Below are 15,161 nucleotides of genomic sequence, written 5' to 3'. Positions count from 1 at the left end.
ATCTTTCCGCGGGGGGCAACTGGTGTCTGTTGAATTATTCACCGAATCTCCGCTCTTGACATCTGCCAAACCATTTACGTTGTGCACACATGGCGGGGGGGGGGGGGGGGGGGGGGGTTGCAGCATATGTCACACTTAACACCCTGGCGTTCAATAACTGTCTGATGTGTTTCTTTACACATTTGTGAGCATAACTGACTGAAAAAAGGGCTACGGATAGATTCGATTTTGATTCGACCGTATCACAATATCTACCAGTCATATCACGATATTGAGCTCTGGTAGCGTTGTAGTGTCACAATATTTTGGGAAATGTTCATACGGCGACAGCGTAACACCAAATCTGTGCCCACGCTAATGCTCATGTTGCAATATTTTGCTCTGATAGTGTGACAAAAAAAAAAATCGGTATCACATTTTTTACGTGGATACTTTCAAAATTTTAGTCGTTATGTAGTAGTTTAATGGTAATGTTCCCTAACCAGATAGTCTTTTGAATATTAACTATGAATGTGAGATTTCTGAGCTAACACATTTCAGCTCAGCACTCTACTTTCTTCCAAAGTCACCCTTTGAAGCTGTTTTGACTGCAGTCATTTTCTTATTTTATCGTATTACTTTTATCCTTACAAGCTCTCCAGAGAGATCGAAATTGTTTCATTCCCCCCCCCCCCCCCACTGCTTAGTTCACACTCTCAGTAAGTGGTTGTCCAGTGGGATTTTCCGGCAGATGTCAGCTTTCAAAATCAGTTTTTATCAACACGCAGCTTCTGTGTGTGTGTGTGTGTGTGTGTGTGTGTGTGTGTGTGTGTGTGTGTGTGTGTGTGTGTGTGTGTGTGTGTGTGTGTGTGTGTGTGTGTGTGTGTGTCACAACGGAGCATTGTCTGAAAGTATTTACGTCTGGACACGCTAGCGCAACCGTCAAGCGCACGGCCTAACGCAATTAACGCGCGATGATGTCACACTGTCAATTTTAATGCCCCCCCCCCCACCCCCCTCCATGTCTCTTTGCAGATCGTCAGCGTGGGGAAACACGTCAAAGGCTACCACTACATCATGGCGAACCTGGTGAGGACAAAAGAATGCACTGCATGACTTGTCTTTGAAGTCTGACCGGAAGACAGGTGAAAATTGTGTGCAGGAAATACGCAACTAAGGTCACGCTTAAGCGATACAAGATCTGACCGAGGGTTGTGTCGATTTGCTCGAGCTCCTCACCACTGACGGAGGCTAGTGGGGGGGGGGGGGGGCACACGGAGGCTGTTTCTTGTCCAGTTATTTAACTCTGGTTAGCCGCAATAGCTAAAAAGAAGGAATTGGAGACCAGTAACTTTTCATTTTTGGCAAGACTCCGACATGAACAAGTCTTGCCAACAATGTAGCTTCTTTTCTTTGGGCACAGACAAAAGAGGGAGGGAGGGAGGAGTGACGTGAGGCTAGATTCAAATCTCGCTAGCAGCCCCGTACACTGAAAAACGTTACCGTTTAGACGTGGAGTAAATTGGGTAAGCACATCACAGTCTGGATTTATTTGAGCTCACCTGCTGTGAACGTGCAGCACTCTTGGTTTATTTTCTGGGGTCCCTTGACTCCACCCTGCGCATAGGTTCCCGAATTTGTGCAGGATATAATGAAATGTCACATCAATGTCATTCCATTTGTATTTATTATTCCAAGTTATTTCAGTCACAATAGTGGAGCCCAAGTCTAATTTTGTGCGATATTCCATCACGGTGATGTTTAAAAGGCAAAAAGGCCTCGGCAATCGGTGCAAGCTCTCCATGGAGGATTTCTCCCGTGACGAGTCTTTGTGCTCGTCTTCCCCTCAAGGGCTTCAAGGACATCAATCTGGAGCGCTTCATGCACGGCGGTGCCAACGTGACGGGCTTCCAGCTGGTGGACTTCAGCAATCCCATGGTCATCAAACTCATGCAGCGCTGGAACAAGCTGGACCAACGGGAGTACCCGGGATCCGATGCGCCGCCCAAGGTAAAGCATGCACTGATGAAAGGCTAGCTGTCGGTATCGAACCGTACCGCCGCAAAAAAATGAGATATTTAGCTCATGTGAACAATAGAGTAGTGACACTTGACTCCATTAACGATAGTCTCTCGCAGTAGTTTTCCCTCAATAACAATCACAATTACCGCCATACAATATGAATAGTATGTATACAGGAAGTATCATGATCATTTTTCCCCTCGATAAAAATATCACAACATTTTGCTTGGCAGTTGAGAACAAAACCGTCTGGAGTATTTTGTGTATGATAACAGTCGATATATTTGGTCCGGATCACAACAGTATTGCGATAATTAGCCATAAGCGCCTTTACGATATTCCGATATTTCACTCCGCTAACAAAAGTATTACAATCGTTTTCCATCGATGACAATAGCACGGTGACAGTTTGCTAGATATTTCACTGTGATAACTATAAAGTAGATACTAGAATCAAGATTTTAGCCATGGAGACATTAGCATCAAAATGTTTTGTATTTTTACGTATTTGTATCCAAACGGCATTTTGACTGTGATGCAACAAATTAAATGTAAAGGCTTAAAGCCAGAAAAGCAATCATGAGCCCGTTCATTCCGCCACGGTCGGCTTGGCCTCATCCAGCCCATCATCTGCTGCGGTGTGACAGAATGACCCACTTTGCTATTTGTCGCACGGATAGCAAATGGCAGTGGGGCAAGAAGGCGGTCAGAAAACGCCCGCCTCCAGCAAGTCTTTTTTTTTTTCTTTTTTCTTTTTCTTTTATATATTTATGAAGCTGCTGCGGCAGCCCGGAAAGCGCACGAGTCAAATTTATGTGTGTGTGATGGATAGGACCCCTTCAATAAGTTTACACCATGGAGCAATATCGCACGACTCTGTCTGTGTGTGTGTGTGTTATCTCTGCAGTTTCCCGGTAAATTGCTCTCACTCCTGGAAATCCACTCAGATTAGTGCAGATGGCTGTTTTTTTTTTTCTTTTAACAAGGTAGTTTAGCACTCTGAGATCGATAAATGCACTATCAATTTTTTTTTTTCCTGGCTGTCAAGTCCATGCCAAAGCAGCACTATAACCCTCATATATAACGTATGTATGTATAATAAATAAAATATGTCAATAAAAGTCAAATGGATGTTTCACATTGTTTATGTAAAAATCTTGTTTCATAAAAAATAATCACATTTGATATAAATTACAGCATGTATGATGTGAAACTTAATATATAGACTCAATAATAAATACAAATTATACTCGGTTTAGCATGAATCGTAACACGCTGGTGATTTTTTTTGAATGCAACTGCTGCTGTTGCAAAAAAAAGAAAAGAAAAAAAAAGTGTACAAATAAAAATGCCTGCGTGAGGTGTATATAAAAGTCGATGCTGCGGGCTTCTTGTCAAGAGTGAAGAAGAGGACGAGGACGACGGCAGTGCTGAGAGAACAATCATGTGGCGGCTAGCTGCGGGCTAATGGAAAAAGAGTCGGCGCCAGCCGAAAGCCAAGCTGATGAACTCCCGCTAGTCGGGATGATTAAAGCCGAGCTTTTTGTCCCCCCCCCCCCCCCCATTTGGGTTAAACACTCACTCTTCATCTTTGCACCATTTCCTCAGTCCCCTCAATTAGTCGGGGAGTAATGGATGGCTTATAAGAGCGGTAAACTCAAATAGACGCACTGCCTTCGGGTCAAGGATAAATAAGGGGAGGCCGATTTGTTGCTTTCTGCGCAACACCTGCTTCCGCTTCTTATGCAGCCCGTCGAGGTAATCAACTAATTTACGCTTGCAAAGTGGCATCACAGCCCCCAAAATAAATTCAAATGTCCTTTGCATCAGCGTGAATTTGAGGATCTTGTTTTGATTTTTGCTTTATTTTGTAGTTTGTGCTTCCCGTCTCAGCAGCACGCTAGTTGGTTCTCTCAACTATTTGAGCTTTCTGTTGGCTAAAGAACAAAAACTCAGTTGGAGTCGCTCCCCAAATGGCAAACCTGAAGCCCGCGTTCTTCGTACCTTCCAGTACACTTCGGCGTTGACGTACGACGGGGTGATGGTGATGGCCGAGGCCTTCAGGAACCTGCGCAGGCAGAAAGTGGACATTTCCCGACGGGGGAACGCCGGCGACTGCCTGGCCAACCCCGCCGCCCCGTGGAACCAGGGAATCGACATGGAGCGTACTCTCAAACAGGTTGACTTCCAAGTTGTTCTCATTTGGAAATAATCCCCCCCCCCCAATAGGAAATAACTCAGCCACGTGAATTCATTTCCCTTCAGGTGCGGCTGCAGGGATTAACAGGTAATGTCCAGTTCGACCACTATGGCCGCAGGGTCAACTACACAATGGACGTTTTTGAGCTGAAGAATAATGGACCCAGACGGGTAAAGCATCATTTCGCGCACGCTTCCTTCAATTCCAACATCACATCCGCCATCTTTTACTCACTCGCTGTGTTTCTCGCCTAACACTTGCATACTCGCCGCTGAGGGGAATTTACAAGACGTAGCAACACCTCACGACAAATCCACACCTTAGCTCAAATCTACACTTTCAATTGGATTTCGGGCTGCTCGTTTCCCGCTCTTTTGCAAGCGAATCGAATTTTCGGATTCAAAATCCAAACAAAACGTAAATTGAGATTGTTAGTGAAAAATGGACCATCCCCCGCCGGATGATCCCTTTAAACGTTTGACTTGATGCTGATGACAAATAAATACCTCGCTTCGAATAAACAGCCGATTTCAAACAAACGCCTTCCTTCCAAATGAGCTGTCAGCCATTTTTCTTTGAGTAAGAGAGGATGAATGGGCGCCAGAAGTGAGAATGGCATTTTGGGGGAAATAGTCAAACGAGGGAGAGCGATGGTGAGCTGATGCGGTGAAATAGGGTGCGATGGAAGTGGTGGGGAAGGCGGGGGAACTGCCATCTATCAAGCGCCGCTTTGGCCCGTCTTCCCTCACACAGGGAAGGTCCCGTTAGGACACACACAGTGTGCACGTGTTGGTCTCCCTCCCCGTTTGACGTGTTCCTCAATCATCCACGCTGGAGGTGGCGGGCAGTCACAGCCCTTTGCGCTCTTTGTCCGTGAAACAGATGCTTGTTTTGGCTAACGACGTCCGAAGAGACTCCAAAACGTTCAAATTGGACTCATGCTCCAAACGAGTGGAATTTTTTGCCTTCTATGCGTGGCTTTAACAGAGAGAGAGAGAAAAAAAAATCACCTTAAATGGAGGCCATCTTTTAGCCCGCCAATAAAAGGAGAACAGCTGTCGCCGTTTTGCCATCTTTGCATGTTGAGCGAGCATCCATCAAACATTCCATTGCCGTTGCCACACGCAAGTCGGAATTCTTAATCGAACAGTTTTGTGTCTGGCTCCACCCATCTTGAGGCATTAAACATCTTACTTTGAGGAACTGCCCTGTATCAATAGCTGTCTTAATTCGAATGAACACCTCACTGGAATTAAATACCTGACTTCAAATAAATGTCTTGCTTCCATAAATGTCTAATATCAAATCAATGGCTTACTTTAAACCAACACTTTATTTCCAGAAACTCTTTAGCACACTCCAAATAAATGCCTTGCTTCAAATAAACAATTCACTTCACATACTTCAAGTAAGGCCTTATTCTAGCATTACTTCATGTAGCAAAATTGAAGTAAACAAAGAGCTACCAAAGAATCATCCCTTTTAAATACTCCGAATAAACACCGTACTTGAAATAAAAGCCTTATTTCAAATGAATGTCCGACGTCAAATAAACACCCCTAACTTGCTTAATATCAACACTGTCATTCAAACACTTGACAGCAAATGAACAATTGACTGAAAATAAATACCTTATTTCAGATAAGTGTCTCAGTGAACCTACCATAAACTCCTTGCTGTAGATATCGTTCTCTTTTTAAATAAACACCTTACTTGGAATTAAAGCTTTTCTTTGAAAACATCTCCCTAAAAATAAATACCTTACTTCAAATAAACACCCCTATTAAAAAAGTCTCACTTTCATGCCTTACTTAAAAGAACCCTCATTTCAAATTAACGCCATGCTTCAAATAAATGCCTTTCTGCAAAAGTCTGTCTTCAAATAAACACCCGGCTCCAAATTAAACCCTTTCTTAAATAAATGCCTCCCTTCAAGTATTTATGCCTGACTTGAAATAAACAGTCGGTAATCTGTGCTGTTGTGTCAATCAAGACAACTAGTGTAGATGCACACGAGGATTATTAGCCTTCGCCGATGTAATCTTCGACTGCGCCTTCCCTCCAGATCGGCTACTGGAACGACGCCGACAAACTGGTGCTGATCCAGGACTCGCCGCTCCTCCCCAACGACACGTCTGGCATGGAAAACCGCACCGTGGTGGTCACCACCATTATGGTAAGACAACAGCCCGTCTGCATGAGCCACTTGTAGGAGAATCGACGAGTTGTACCGCCAACAGTCTTTCGAAATCACAAGCTGCTGCCAAAACGGCACCGATCTTAATAAAACCTGAAGGAGAACTGCAGGGGACCCGACACGGGTGGTAAATTATGATGCCAGCTGCGATTCTGTCGTGTCGCTCATTCTTGGTAATGTGCACTCGGTATTTACACGGCAACAACCGACATGAGCTTCAAATTTCGCCACACGCTGTTTGTGTCTTTGTGTTCTCCCTTAAAAATTAAAAACAACTCAGTAACCAATAGTAACAAGTCTTTGTATTTACTTATTTTGAGCCCGGCCGGACTTGCTATTCCTTTTAAGCCCCCGAATGCCCGAATCAACTCAAATGGGTTACTCATTGTACTTTTGCCGTCATTGTCCAACAAATGCTATAAACACACTTAAACTGATGAAAAAACACCCATTTTGTTGAATTTTGTCACGCCCAGTTGAAGCTTGCTATAAAACTGACTCATGACACAACAAAATTCAACCGTGTATATTTAATGCACCAAAAAGTTCAACCAAACCAAATAATGACAAACATTCTGTTAGCTCAATGCTAACGCGGAATCTAATCCTTTAAGCGGCGGCACAATCAAACGGAGCATAAAGGTAAACTGGAGAGCCTCTCTCGCCTTGTTCTTGCTCTTAATGGCGATGCATCTCCTCCAGTAGACCTCAGTGCTGCCCCCGGTGATGTGGCACAGTGTGGTACTACGCTAAGAGCGTTGGCACTGTTCATTGTAAAAATGTGAAGGGAAAAAAGAGCAACAACAACAACAAAACAAAAAAACCCAACTTGTTTCAAATCAAAACTAATATAATTTCAACTCAGTGGTTGCAGTGCGGTTGGAAAAGCCGGCCTGGCTTTTTGCACGGCGGCTGGGGTGTAAACGTAGCGGCCGAGCGGGAAGCGCGGGCGTGGAGATTTGGGGGTCAACTGCTCAGCACAATCCTCCCCTCTTTTCAGCCCCCGGTGAGGAAGCCCATTTTAAGAAACTGAGCCCCCAGCTGGACAGCAAGCGGGATAAGACACGAGAAGACAAGCCCTAACGACACAGCGGCCGTGTAAATGGACGCCCCCGTTTAGAAAGGAATCGGAGCCGCTTGAGAGGAGAATGAAATGCAAACGGGAGGAAAAGAGGATAAACACGCCGCTCTCTTTGTCCTTGTGTGTCACGCATTTCACGCTACGTGTTGTGATCACAGCATCCTTCGATTTGGGATTTTGTTGTGTTTTTTTTTTTTTTTCTTGCGGAACCTCTCCGCCGAGCGGACTGTGATTTTGTGATTTCCTGTTTTGCTGTAAATCAAAGGCGCGGACTACCTTCCGCGTTGCTCGGTTACGTTGCCACTCATGATGGATGACACGGGCAAACGGTGCCCTGATCGCATGGATGCGTCTCTCTCGCTTCCCGTTTGATTGAGTTCACTCGTGTCAAGTTGTCTACGTAGCCCGTCCGTTAGCTTCACGCTAACGTCAACAGATCCCACACAACAACATGAATTCATTCATTTGTTTTGCCACTTGATTTTGGAAGCGACGGAGGCAAAATGGAGTGATGATTTGTTTCTCCGAAGTGAGGTGGTGATTTGAAAAAGGTTGCTTATTTGCGGTTACTTTTTATTTGAGCTAAGGTGTTTTATTGAAGTTATTTATTCAACGGATGAGTAGTGGTAGTAAAAGTAATTTGAGTTTTTAATGGAGGCAAAAATTGTGTGGAGTTTGCATATTCTTCCCGGGCCTGCGTGGGTTTTCTCCGGGTATTCCGGTTTCCTCCCACATTCCAAAAACAGGCATGGCAGGCTGATTGAATGCTCTAAATTGTCCCTCGGTGTGAGTGTGAGCTTGGATGGTTGTTCGTCTCTGTGTGCCCTGCGATTGGTTGGTAACCGCTTCAGGGTGTCCCCCGCCTACTGCCCGAAGACAGCTGGGATAGGCTCCACCCCGCCCCACCACACCTCCCTCCTGCGACCCTTGTGAGGATAAGCGCATCGGAAAATGGATGGATAGTTCGGAAAACGGTTCATTTTTGTGTTCATAAATACAGTATAAAAAAAGATCCCGGTCTCAGAGGCGCAGCTGTCATGACCGACACCTCTTTTGTCCAATGACATTAAGAGCAGCCAATGACAATCCAGTTGGCCCATGCGTGGCCAAAGAACCAAAATAGAAACCCAAGTCGCAGAGATCAGACCAACGTGCGCATGCGACGTGTTACTCGAAGAACTGTCAGCCGCGGCTATCAATCGGCTTAAAATCAAAGTCTTCAGTCATCGCGCGGTGAATTCTTTGCCGTTTGTACCAAACGGAAAACAAGGAAGAGGAAAAACCGAGCCGTGATTCATTTAAGGCGATTATGAGCGGAGCGGGGAAGAATCTCTGCAACGAAAGCGGTCTTTGCATTTTTTTGGTCTTTGTCTTGAAATCCCCCCCCCCCCCCGTGAAATCAAACGGATTCTCTGTTTGTCTTCCAGCGTTTTGCCGATCACGTTGAGATTGTTCTCCCGCATACATAAAGCGACATTTGTAAATCATAAAGCGAATGTTCCGAGTTCGGATAACCGTGCCATCGAGGCTCTTGAAAGTACCCTGAAATTGCAGAACTTCCCTTTTTTTTTTCTTCGACGAGGGTAGACGGCCGCCTTGTATGACAAAAGTAATTAGTTTGGCAAGACGCGGTCACAAAGCAAAGCCACAGCCTTGCGTTTGGACGACTTTTGGATTGTGTCGATCCAGAACTTTCACCTCTTCCCAATCCTCCCTCACTGAAAGTCTGACTCGTGTTTGTCTGCAGTCACTCTGTCTGACGGCAGCTCTTTTTTTTGGTTTGTTTTTTAATTTACCATCAGCTTTACCTCCGCTTTCCGCTTAGTCATGCTTCCCTCCCTCCTGTCTCTTTGATTCTGTGTATCATCCATCGGCATTACCATTTTGATGACTCCCCCCCAACCCCCCAAACCCCCAGAATGTGCTGCACATATGCAGCATGAGGCCATCGGAAGGATTACTCGTGCGGGGCTTTTTCTTTTTCTTGTATCTCACCGGAGGGGGGAAGTGCATCTCCCAGCAGGACGTGAAGGTATAAAGACGTTAAGATGTAAAGCCGAATCGCATTCTGTGTCGGTGTTCATTTCGGGAATTGTTTGCTTGATGCGCAGCTTTAAATAAACCCGGCTGGTGTCCGACGACGTCGCACACATTTGAAACATGCCCCCCGTAGTGGTTGGAGTGGACAGAAATAAGCGAACATGCTCGTACAGATATGTAAATCAGGGGTCCCCAACCACCGGTCACCGGTCCTGTACCGGTCCACGGGCCATGACGTGATCGCTACAACTTCTACGGCGATATTTTGTTCCACACCCTCACCCGACACTGCTTACCCTCACCTAAATGTTCTGGATGGCTCTTTTGCAAAATAAAGATGTACTTGTTCAACACTCAAGGATGTCGTCTCCCATTTGTGCCATTCTGTCGTCTGCTGCCGTGTGACACCCATTCGTACGTCTGTCCGTCTGACGGTGCGCTTCATTGGTTGTGGTCCCCCCCCCCCCACCCCCACCCTTGTTTAGGAGGGTCCCTATGTGATGCTCAAGAAGAATTGGGAGATGTACGAGGGCAACGACCAGTACGAAGGCTACTGCGTGGACCTGGCCTCCGAGATCGCCAAGCACATCGGCATCAAGTACAAGATCTCCATCGTGCCTGACGGCAAGTACGGTGCCCGGGACCCAGAGACCAAGATCTGGAACGGCATGGTCGGGGAGCTGGTGTACGGGGTGAGGCGGAATCTTTTATTACTTTATACTATACTATTGAACGATAATAGCCTCGGTATGTCCATGCGATGCTTTTAATGGGAACGTTGCCCCTTCCAACATGGCCGCCACATTGTCACACTTTTTAGCCTGCTCTAGTCTACTCGAAATCCTTCGATGGTAATTGGACGATTGATTCCAATTGCGGAACGAACAGACTTTGAAAGCTAGTGTACAAAGTGACGTTTTGAGTCGACCGGACACTAATTTTACGTCCGCTAAATCCGGGGGTCCGTTGGGCGGATGAATAAAGGTTCAGCTGTACATAACTACAGTCAATAAAATGAAAAAGCAGATACGGCTCTCGTCGCAGCAATTCACTGGTTCCACCGTATTTGATGTTTATTCGTACAAATGACTCCCGTCCTCGCTCTCAAAGCTTTTTGCTTAAATAAGGAGCAAAGTGAAATCAATGTTTGTTCCGCCGCCTTTGGACTAATTGCGTTAATCCATCACTCTCTCTGTGTCTTTGTGTCATGAAGCGCTTTGAGTTTCCATCAGAGCTCATGCAAAATTAAGCAGCGCGTCGCGCCATCGTTAAATTCCTGCCCCCCCCCCCCCCCCCCCCCACTCATACAAATTAGTTTCGGTGATTCAAGGCGCCGGCCGCAATTACGGGAAGGTCCGAGTGTAATCGAGTTGGAGTGTTGCGAGGAGGAGATTTATGTGCACTGTGGACTTTAACGGCCACGGTCCAACCCAACATGTCCGGTTGAGTTGTCTTTAATTCGAGCTCATCCATAGCACGGGATGCAATTAAAACTCCCCAATTGTTGCTCACGCAAAGGTAAGACGACGACAAATCCTCTCAAATGTCTTCAGGCTAATATTGCAAAAAAATTGCACTGGTTAAAGTGATGGGGGGGGGGGGCATAAATCCCACCAAAGTTGCACAATATAAGACGACCGTAAAGGTTTGAAAATTTCATGGGTTAAAAGAAGACTGCCTTGAATCCCCTGCAAATTCCACAAGCGTAAAATCCCCATCGCCTTTTCTGACCAATCCCGTTTCCTTCCCGCCTCCGCAGAAAGCGGAAATCGCTGTGGCCCCTTTGACTATCACGTTGGTCCGGGAGGAGGTGATCGACTTCTCCAAGCCCTTCATGTCTCTGGGCATTTCCATCATGATCAAAAAGCCCCAAAAATCCAAACCGGGCGTGTTCTCCTTCCTGGACCCGTTGGCCTACGAGATCTGGATGTGCATCGTGTTCGCCTACATCGGCGTGAGCGTGGTGCTCTTCCTGGTCAGCCGCTTCAGCCCGTACGAGTGGCACACCGAGGAGCCCGAAGAGGGCACCGACGGTCCGCCCAGCGACCAGCCCCCCAATGAGTTTGGCATCTTCAACTCGCTCTGGTTCTCCCTGGGCGCCTTCATGCAACAGGGCTGCGACATCTCGCCCAGGTGAGAGCGTTCCGCTTACTCGGCACAGGTTGAAATAAGATTCGCAACGCATAAATACTCAAAAGACTTGCCATAAAATGTGCAAATGTTATCCCAGTTCAAATGAGCCTGGAGCCCAGATGGGGGAAGAGAGCCACGAAAAGAGAATCAAACGTTTTCACTCATGGAGGCAGCTCTTCAAACGCTTTATCGGGATCCACGCATGTGGCGCATGCAGCGGACACACCGGCCCCTCTTGTGTTGTTAACATCACGATCATGTTTCGTTCAGTGCCAGGGTTTGAAAATCGGCGATCTTCCTACCCAGCCTAGCTGCCGAGTCACGGGTAGAGAAACTCGCTCCTGATTAATTGTTTTTTTTTTTTTTTCAACGAAATTTAGGGAGTTCGAAATAGTCTGCCATCTCTCCCTTTCCTCCTCTTTCTTAATAAGGGTTAATGCCGTTCTTCCACTGCCTCGAGGCAGCCCATATTAATGAATTTGGTGATTAATATCCCGGTCTCCGGTGGTAATGTCTCCACGGAAACAGGCCTAAAAAGGGAGATTAAATAAAACGGTCCACACAATAGCCGCTTTCATTGACGGGGATGTTGATGTTTTTGTGCGTGCAATTACGGAGGCGTCTGCGTGTGCATGTGTCATGGAGGTTTTAGGATTTTTTTTTTTTTTTTTTTTCCTGTCGCGAGAGGAAAAAAAACAAACAAACCCCCACAATAGATTAGAAATATAAGACGTAGGTGTAGCCGTAAAAACCTGACAGAGAATTCCAGCCCTCAATAGACCTCAACCGTGACCTCAACCCTTTAGAGGTGGCGAATCCAAGAAAAGTCTCCGAAGAAAACCCGCAGTTTTATGCCACGTGGAGTATATTACAACCAATTATTTTGCCAGTTTCCACTTGGCCAAAACAGAAGCTGTCAAGCATTCTGCTCATCTTTTCAGCTTGCCATTATTCCCGAGCCCCGGCGCCAGTTCGCTCTTCCCATCCAGCCGCAACGCCGCACAGCTGTTCTTTTTCCGCACCGTTTTTGGGTTTTTTTTGTTTTTCTCTCGCTCTCATCAGCAGTACTCGAGTATTTTTTGTGGCGCAAGCTGCCGGCGTAGCGACGAGCCGCGAGTCGTCGTCGATAGCTTTCAAGCCGAGAGGCAATTCCGAGTCGGAGGGCCGTATGCCAGTTGGAATGTTTTTAATCAAGCGGCTGCGGCGAGATTATCCTTTTTTTTTTTTTTTTGTCTTCATTGTGGAGCTATTGTTGAAAAAGGCTCAGATATCGCCGTTTAGGCCGCAAAACTAGATCGGAATAAGTCAAGCCCCCCCAGGTGGGGGGGGGGGGGCCAAACAAGCACCCGCTGATTTATTTAGGTCCTCGATGCCGTTGTCGCTTCACCGCCGTTTTTTTGAAACATGTAAAGTAGCATCACACCTCGCGTCATTTTTAATTCAAGTCGAGCGCAGAATAAATTGTTCACATCAGTTCCTAAAAATGCGTTTTGTTTGCTCGTCTGACCGCATTTTGGAATGAGCGGCTTTTTCTGACGAGAAGAGAGTACATCACGATGGCAAAGAATGAGCTCAAATGTAGCAAAGAAACCTTAAGCTTAATTTTAATGCAGCACTGTAACGTTTTTTCTGGGGAGGGGGGGGGTTGTCTTTCTTACTTAGCGGTCTGCTTCCTGGTTAATGGAAATAAAGACAGTAAGGTTAGACTCTCAGAAATAAATACCGATATCCACATTTGTAGCCCAAATTATCGCTGAAACCAGTTATAACGAGATAGCCTGAAGTCATTGCTGACCAAAACTGTCTTGTTCTATTAAAATGTGGAGGAATCTTTCATACAATGGAAAACATGTTCCCTGTGTTCAGGAAACCGTCCGTCCCTTTTTCATTTTGAGTTTCACGAGGCATTGAATCACTCTGCAGCAAATTTTTACTTTGATTTAATTTTTATTTTTTTTACCAAACATTCACAATTGCTAAAGGATTGCCACAAGATGGCAGCAAAGAATTATTTTTGGGGTGGAAAAGAAACTACTCAACTCACCGCAATGTAGTGTCCGACAAAATGGCGCCAAAGTTATATTTACCGATATGCCGAACATGGCTAACCGTGATTATGCAAGGTATCACTGTCATCCAAAAATAAAGCTTCCCCTCTAGCTGCAGTTAAGTCAAGCAACACCAGCAGCAGTATTTTTTTTTTTACACCAAAAAGACTTAATTTGGATGAGGCAAGTGGTGAAAAGAACACTGATCAGCCCCAGAGTGGAGTCACTTTCCACTTATTTGCTTTTTCCTCTCATGTGAAAGGCAAATCGGTTCATGATGCCACTCCAGTTCTCCAGCTGCAAAACATTTTTTTGTTTGTTTTATTTTGCATTTGAGATGCTCCAAAACTCTTTGAACCGACCGTGCGCACACGCTCATTTGGCCTCATCGCGACGCAATCACTTTCCGGTAATCTGATTAACGCCGCCATCGACAGATGTCACCAAGACATCATTAACTCATTCAGTACCAGCCAATTCTGGACCAAGTCTGAAAAGACGTTTAAAAACGTCGTTGGGAGTGAATGAGTTAAGAACATTTAATGAGCGGGCGCCACTTCCCAAGCGGGGTTTTCGGATTTGTATCGGTGCCCCCCCGAGAGGATTCAAATGCCGCATTTCCGCCAAGCGGGCCTAGAGAGAAATGAAAACGGTACGACGCCTTAAAGTGGACCCTCTCCCGCCACCCAATCATCTCGCTCTGCCCTTCCTGCAAGCCCCTCCCCCTCTGAATCAGTGTCAACGACCACAAAAAGACAGACAAACGACGCAAGTTTGTTTCTTATATTAATCGTGCTCAGCTGACAAAATGTATGTCTTAGATGTGTGTCTTTTATTAATAATGGACCGATAACCTTTGAGTTTTTCGAGACAACGCATTTAGCATGAGTCGCTCCGAGAGCGTCAAGCAATTCTCCGAAATGAGGCCATGGCTGGATGTCGTTGTCGTTAATCCACCCTGGGCCGTGTTCCTCCATCTCGCTGCCGTCCCTGTTTCGAGTCCCCAAGATCTCAATCCGTCAATCAAGAGCTCAAAGGCGGTTGACTTCAGCTTCATCTTTTATACAACAGGTTGTCATATGAGAAAAAAAAAATACACTTCTGATTTGGACAAAGTACAGAGTACAGAAATCCGTTTTCAAATTCAGTGGGCGAAATTACAGCGTTGACCAGGTGACTAGAGGTTTTTGGTATCCCTTGTTGAAAAATGACCAAAACTGTGAAGCATCCACTTTCTTTCACAGTGGAATGTATTTAAAAGGGACAAAATGGCCGTCATGAATGCGGCGGATCGGTGTCCCGAGTTTTGTTTTGCAACGATGACACTTCTTAGGTAGGGCTGCGACGTCAGCACTTCCAAATAAGGGGCAACGCTGGCACCGGGGCGCCGTCGTCTTCCCACGCTGCCGCGCAAACGTTTCCAACGTGTCGTGCGGGGCTCAAGTTAACATGAGCGCTGTC

General features: G+C 46.0%; 1 protein-coding gene across 3 annotated transcripts in view; it reads left to right on the top strand.

The window, feature by feature from the left end:
- LOC147194006 (glutamate receptor 4) overlaps positions 1–15,161 on the top strand; it is a 78,744-nt gene that overhangs the window by 43,498 nt on the left and 20,085 nt on the right. For all 3 annotated transcript variants that reach the window (XM_086130901.1, XM_086130902.1, XM_086130900.1), the window contains 7 exons: positions 1,015–1,068; positions 1,831–1,989; positions 4,013–4,180; positions 4,267–4,371; positions 6,267–6,377; positions 10,005–10,211; positions 11,279–11,652. In XM_086130901.1, coding sequence (XP_085987027.1) covers positions 1,015–1,068; positions 1,831–1,989; positions 4,013–4,180; positions 4,267–4,371; positions 6,267–6,377; positions 10,005–10,211; positions 11,279–11,652 — 1,178 coding nt within the window. The remainder of the gene's footprint in view (positions 1–1,014; positions 1,069–1,830; positions 1,990–4,012; positions 4,181–4,266; positions 4,372–6,266; positions 6,378–10,004; positions 10,212–11,278; positions 11,653–15,161) is intronic.

This window comes from Hippocampus guttulatus, chromosome 15, assembly GCF_054856545.1.
Source record: "Hippocampus guttulatus isolate MCC_2025c chromosome 15, RoL_Hgut_1.0, whole genome shotgun sequence".
NCBI classification, from domain to species: domain Eukaryota; kingdom Metazoa; phylum Chordata; class Actinopteri; order Syngnathiformes; family Syngnathidae; genus Hippocampus; species Hippocampus guttulatus.
Note: the sequence above shows the minus strand (reverse complement) of the source record. Positions and strands in the feature narration are given on the sequence as shown.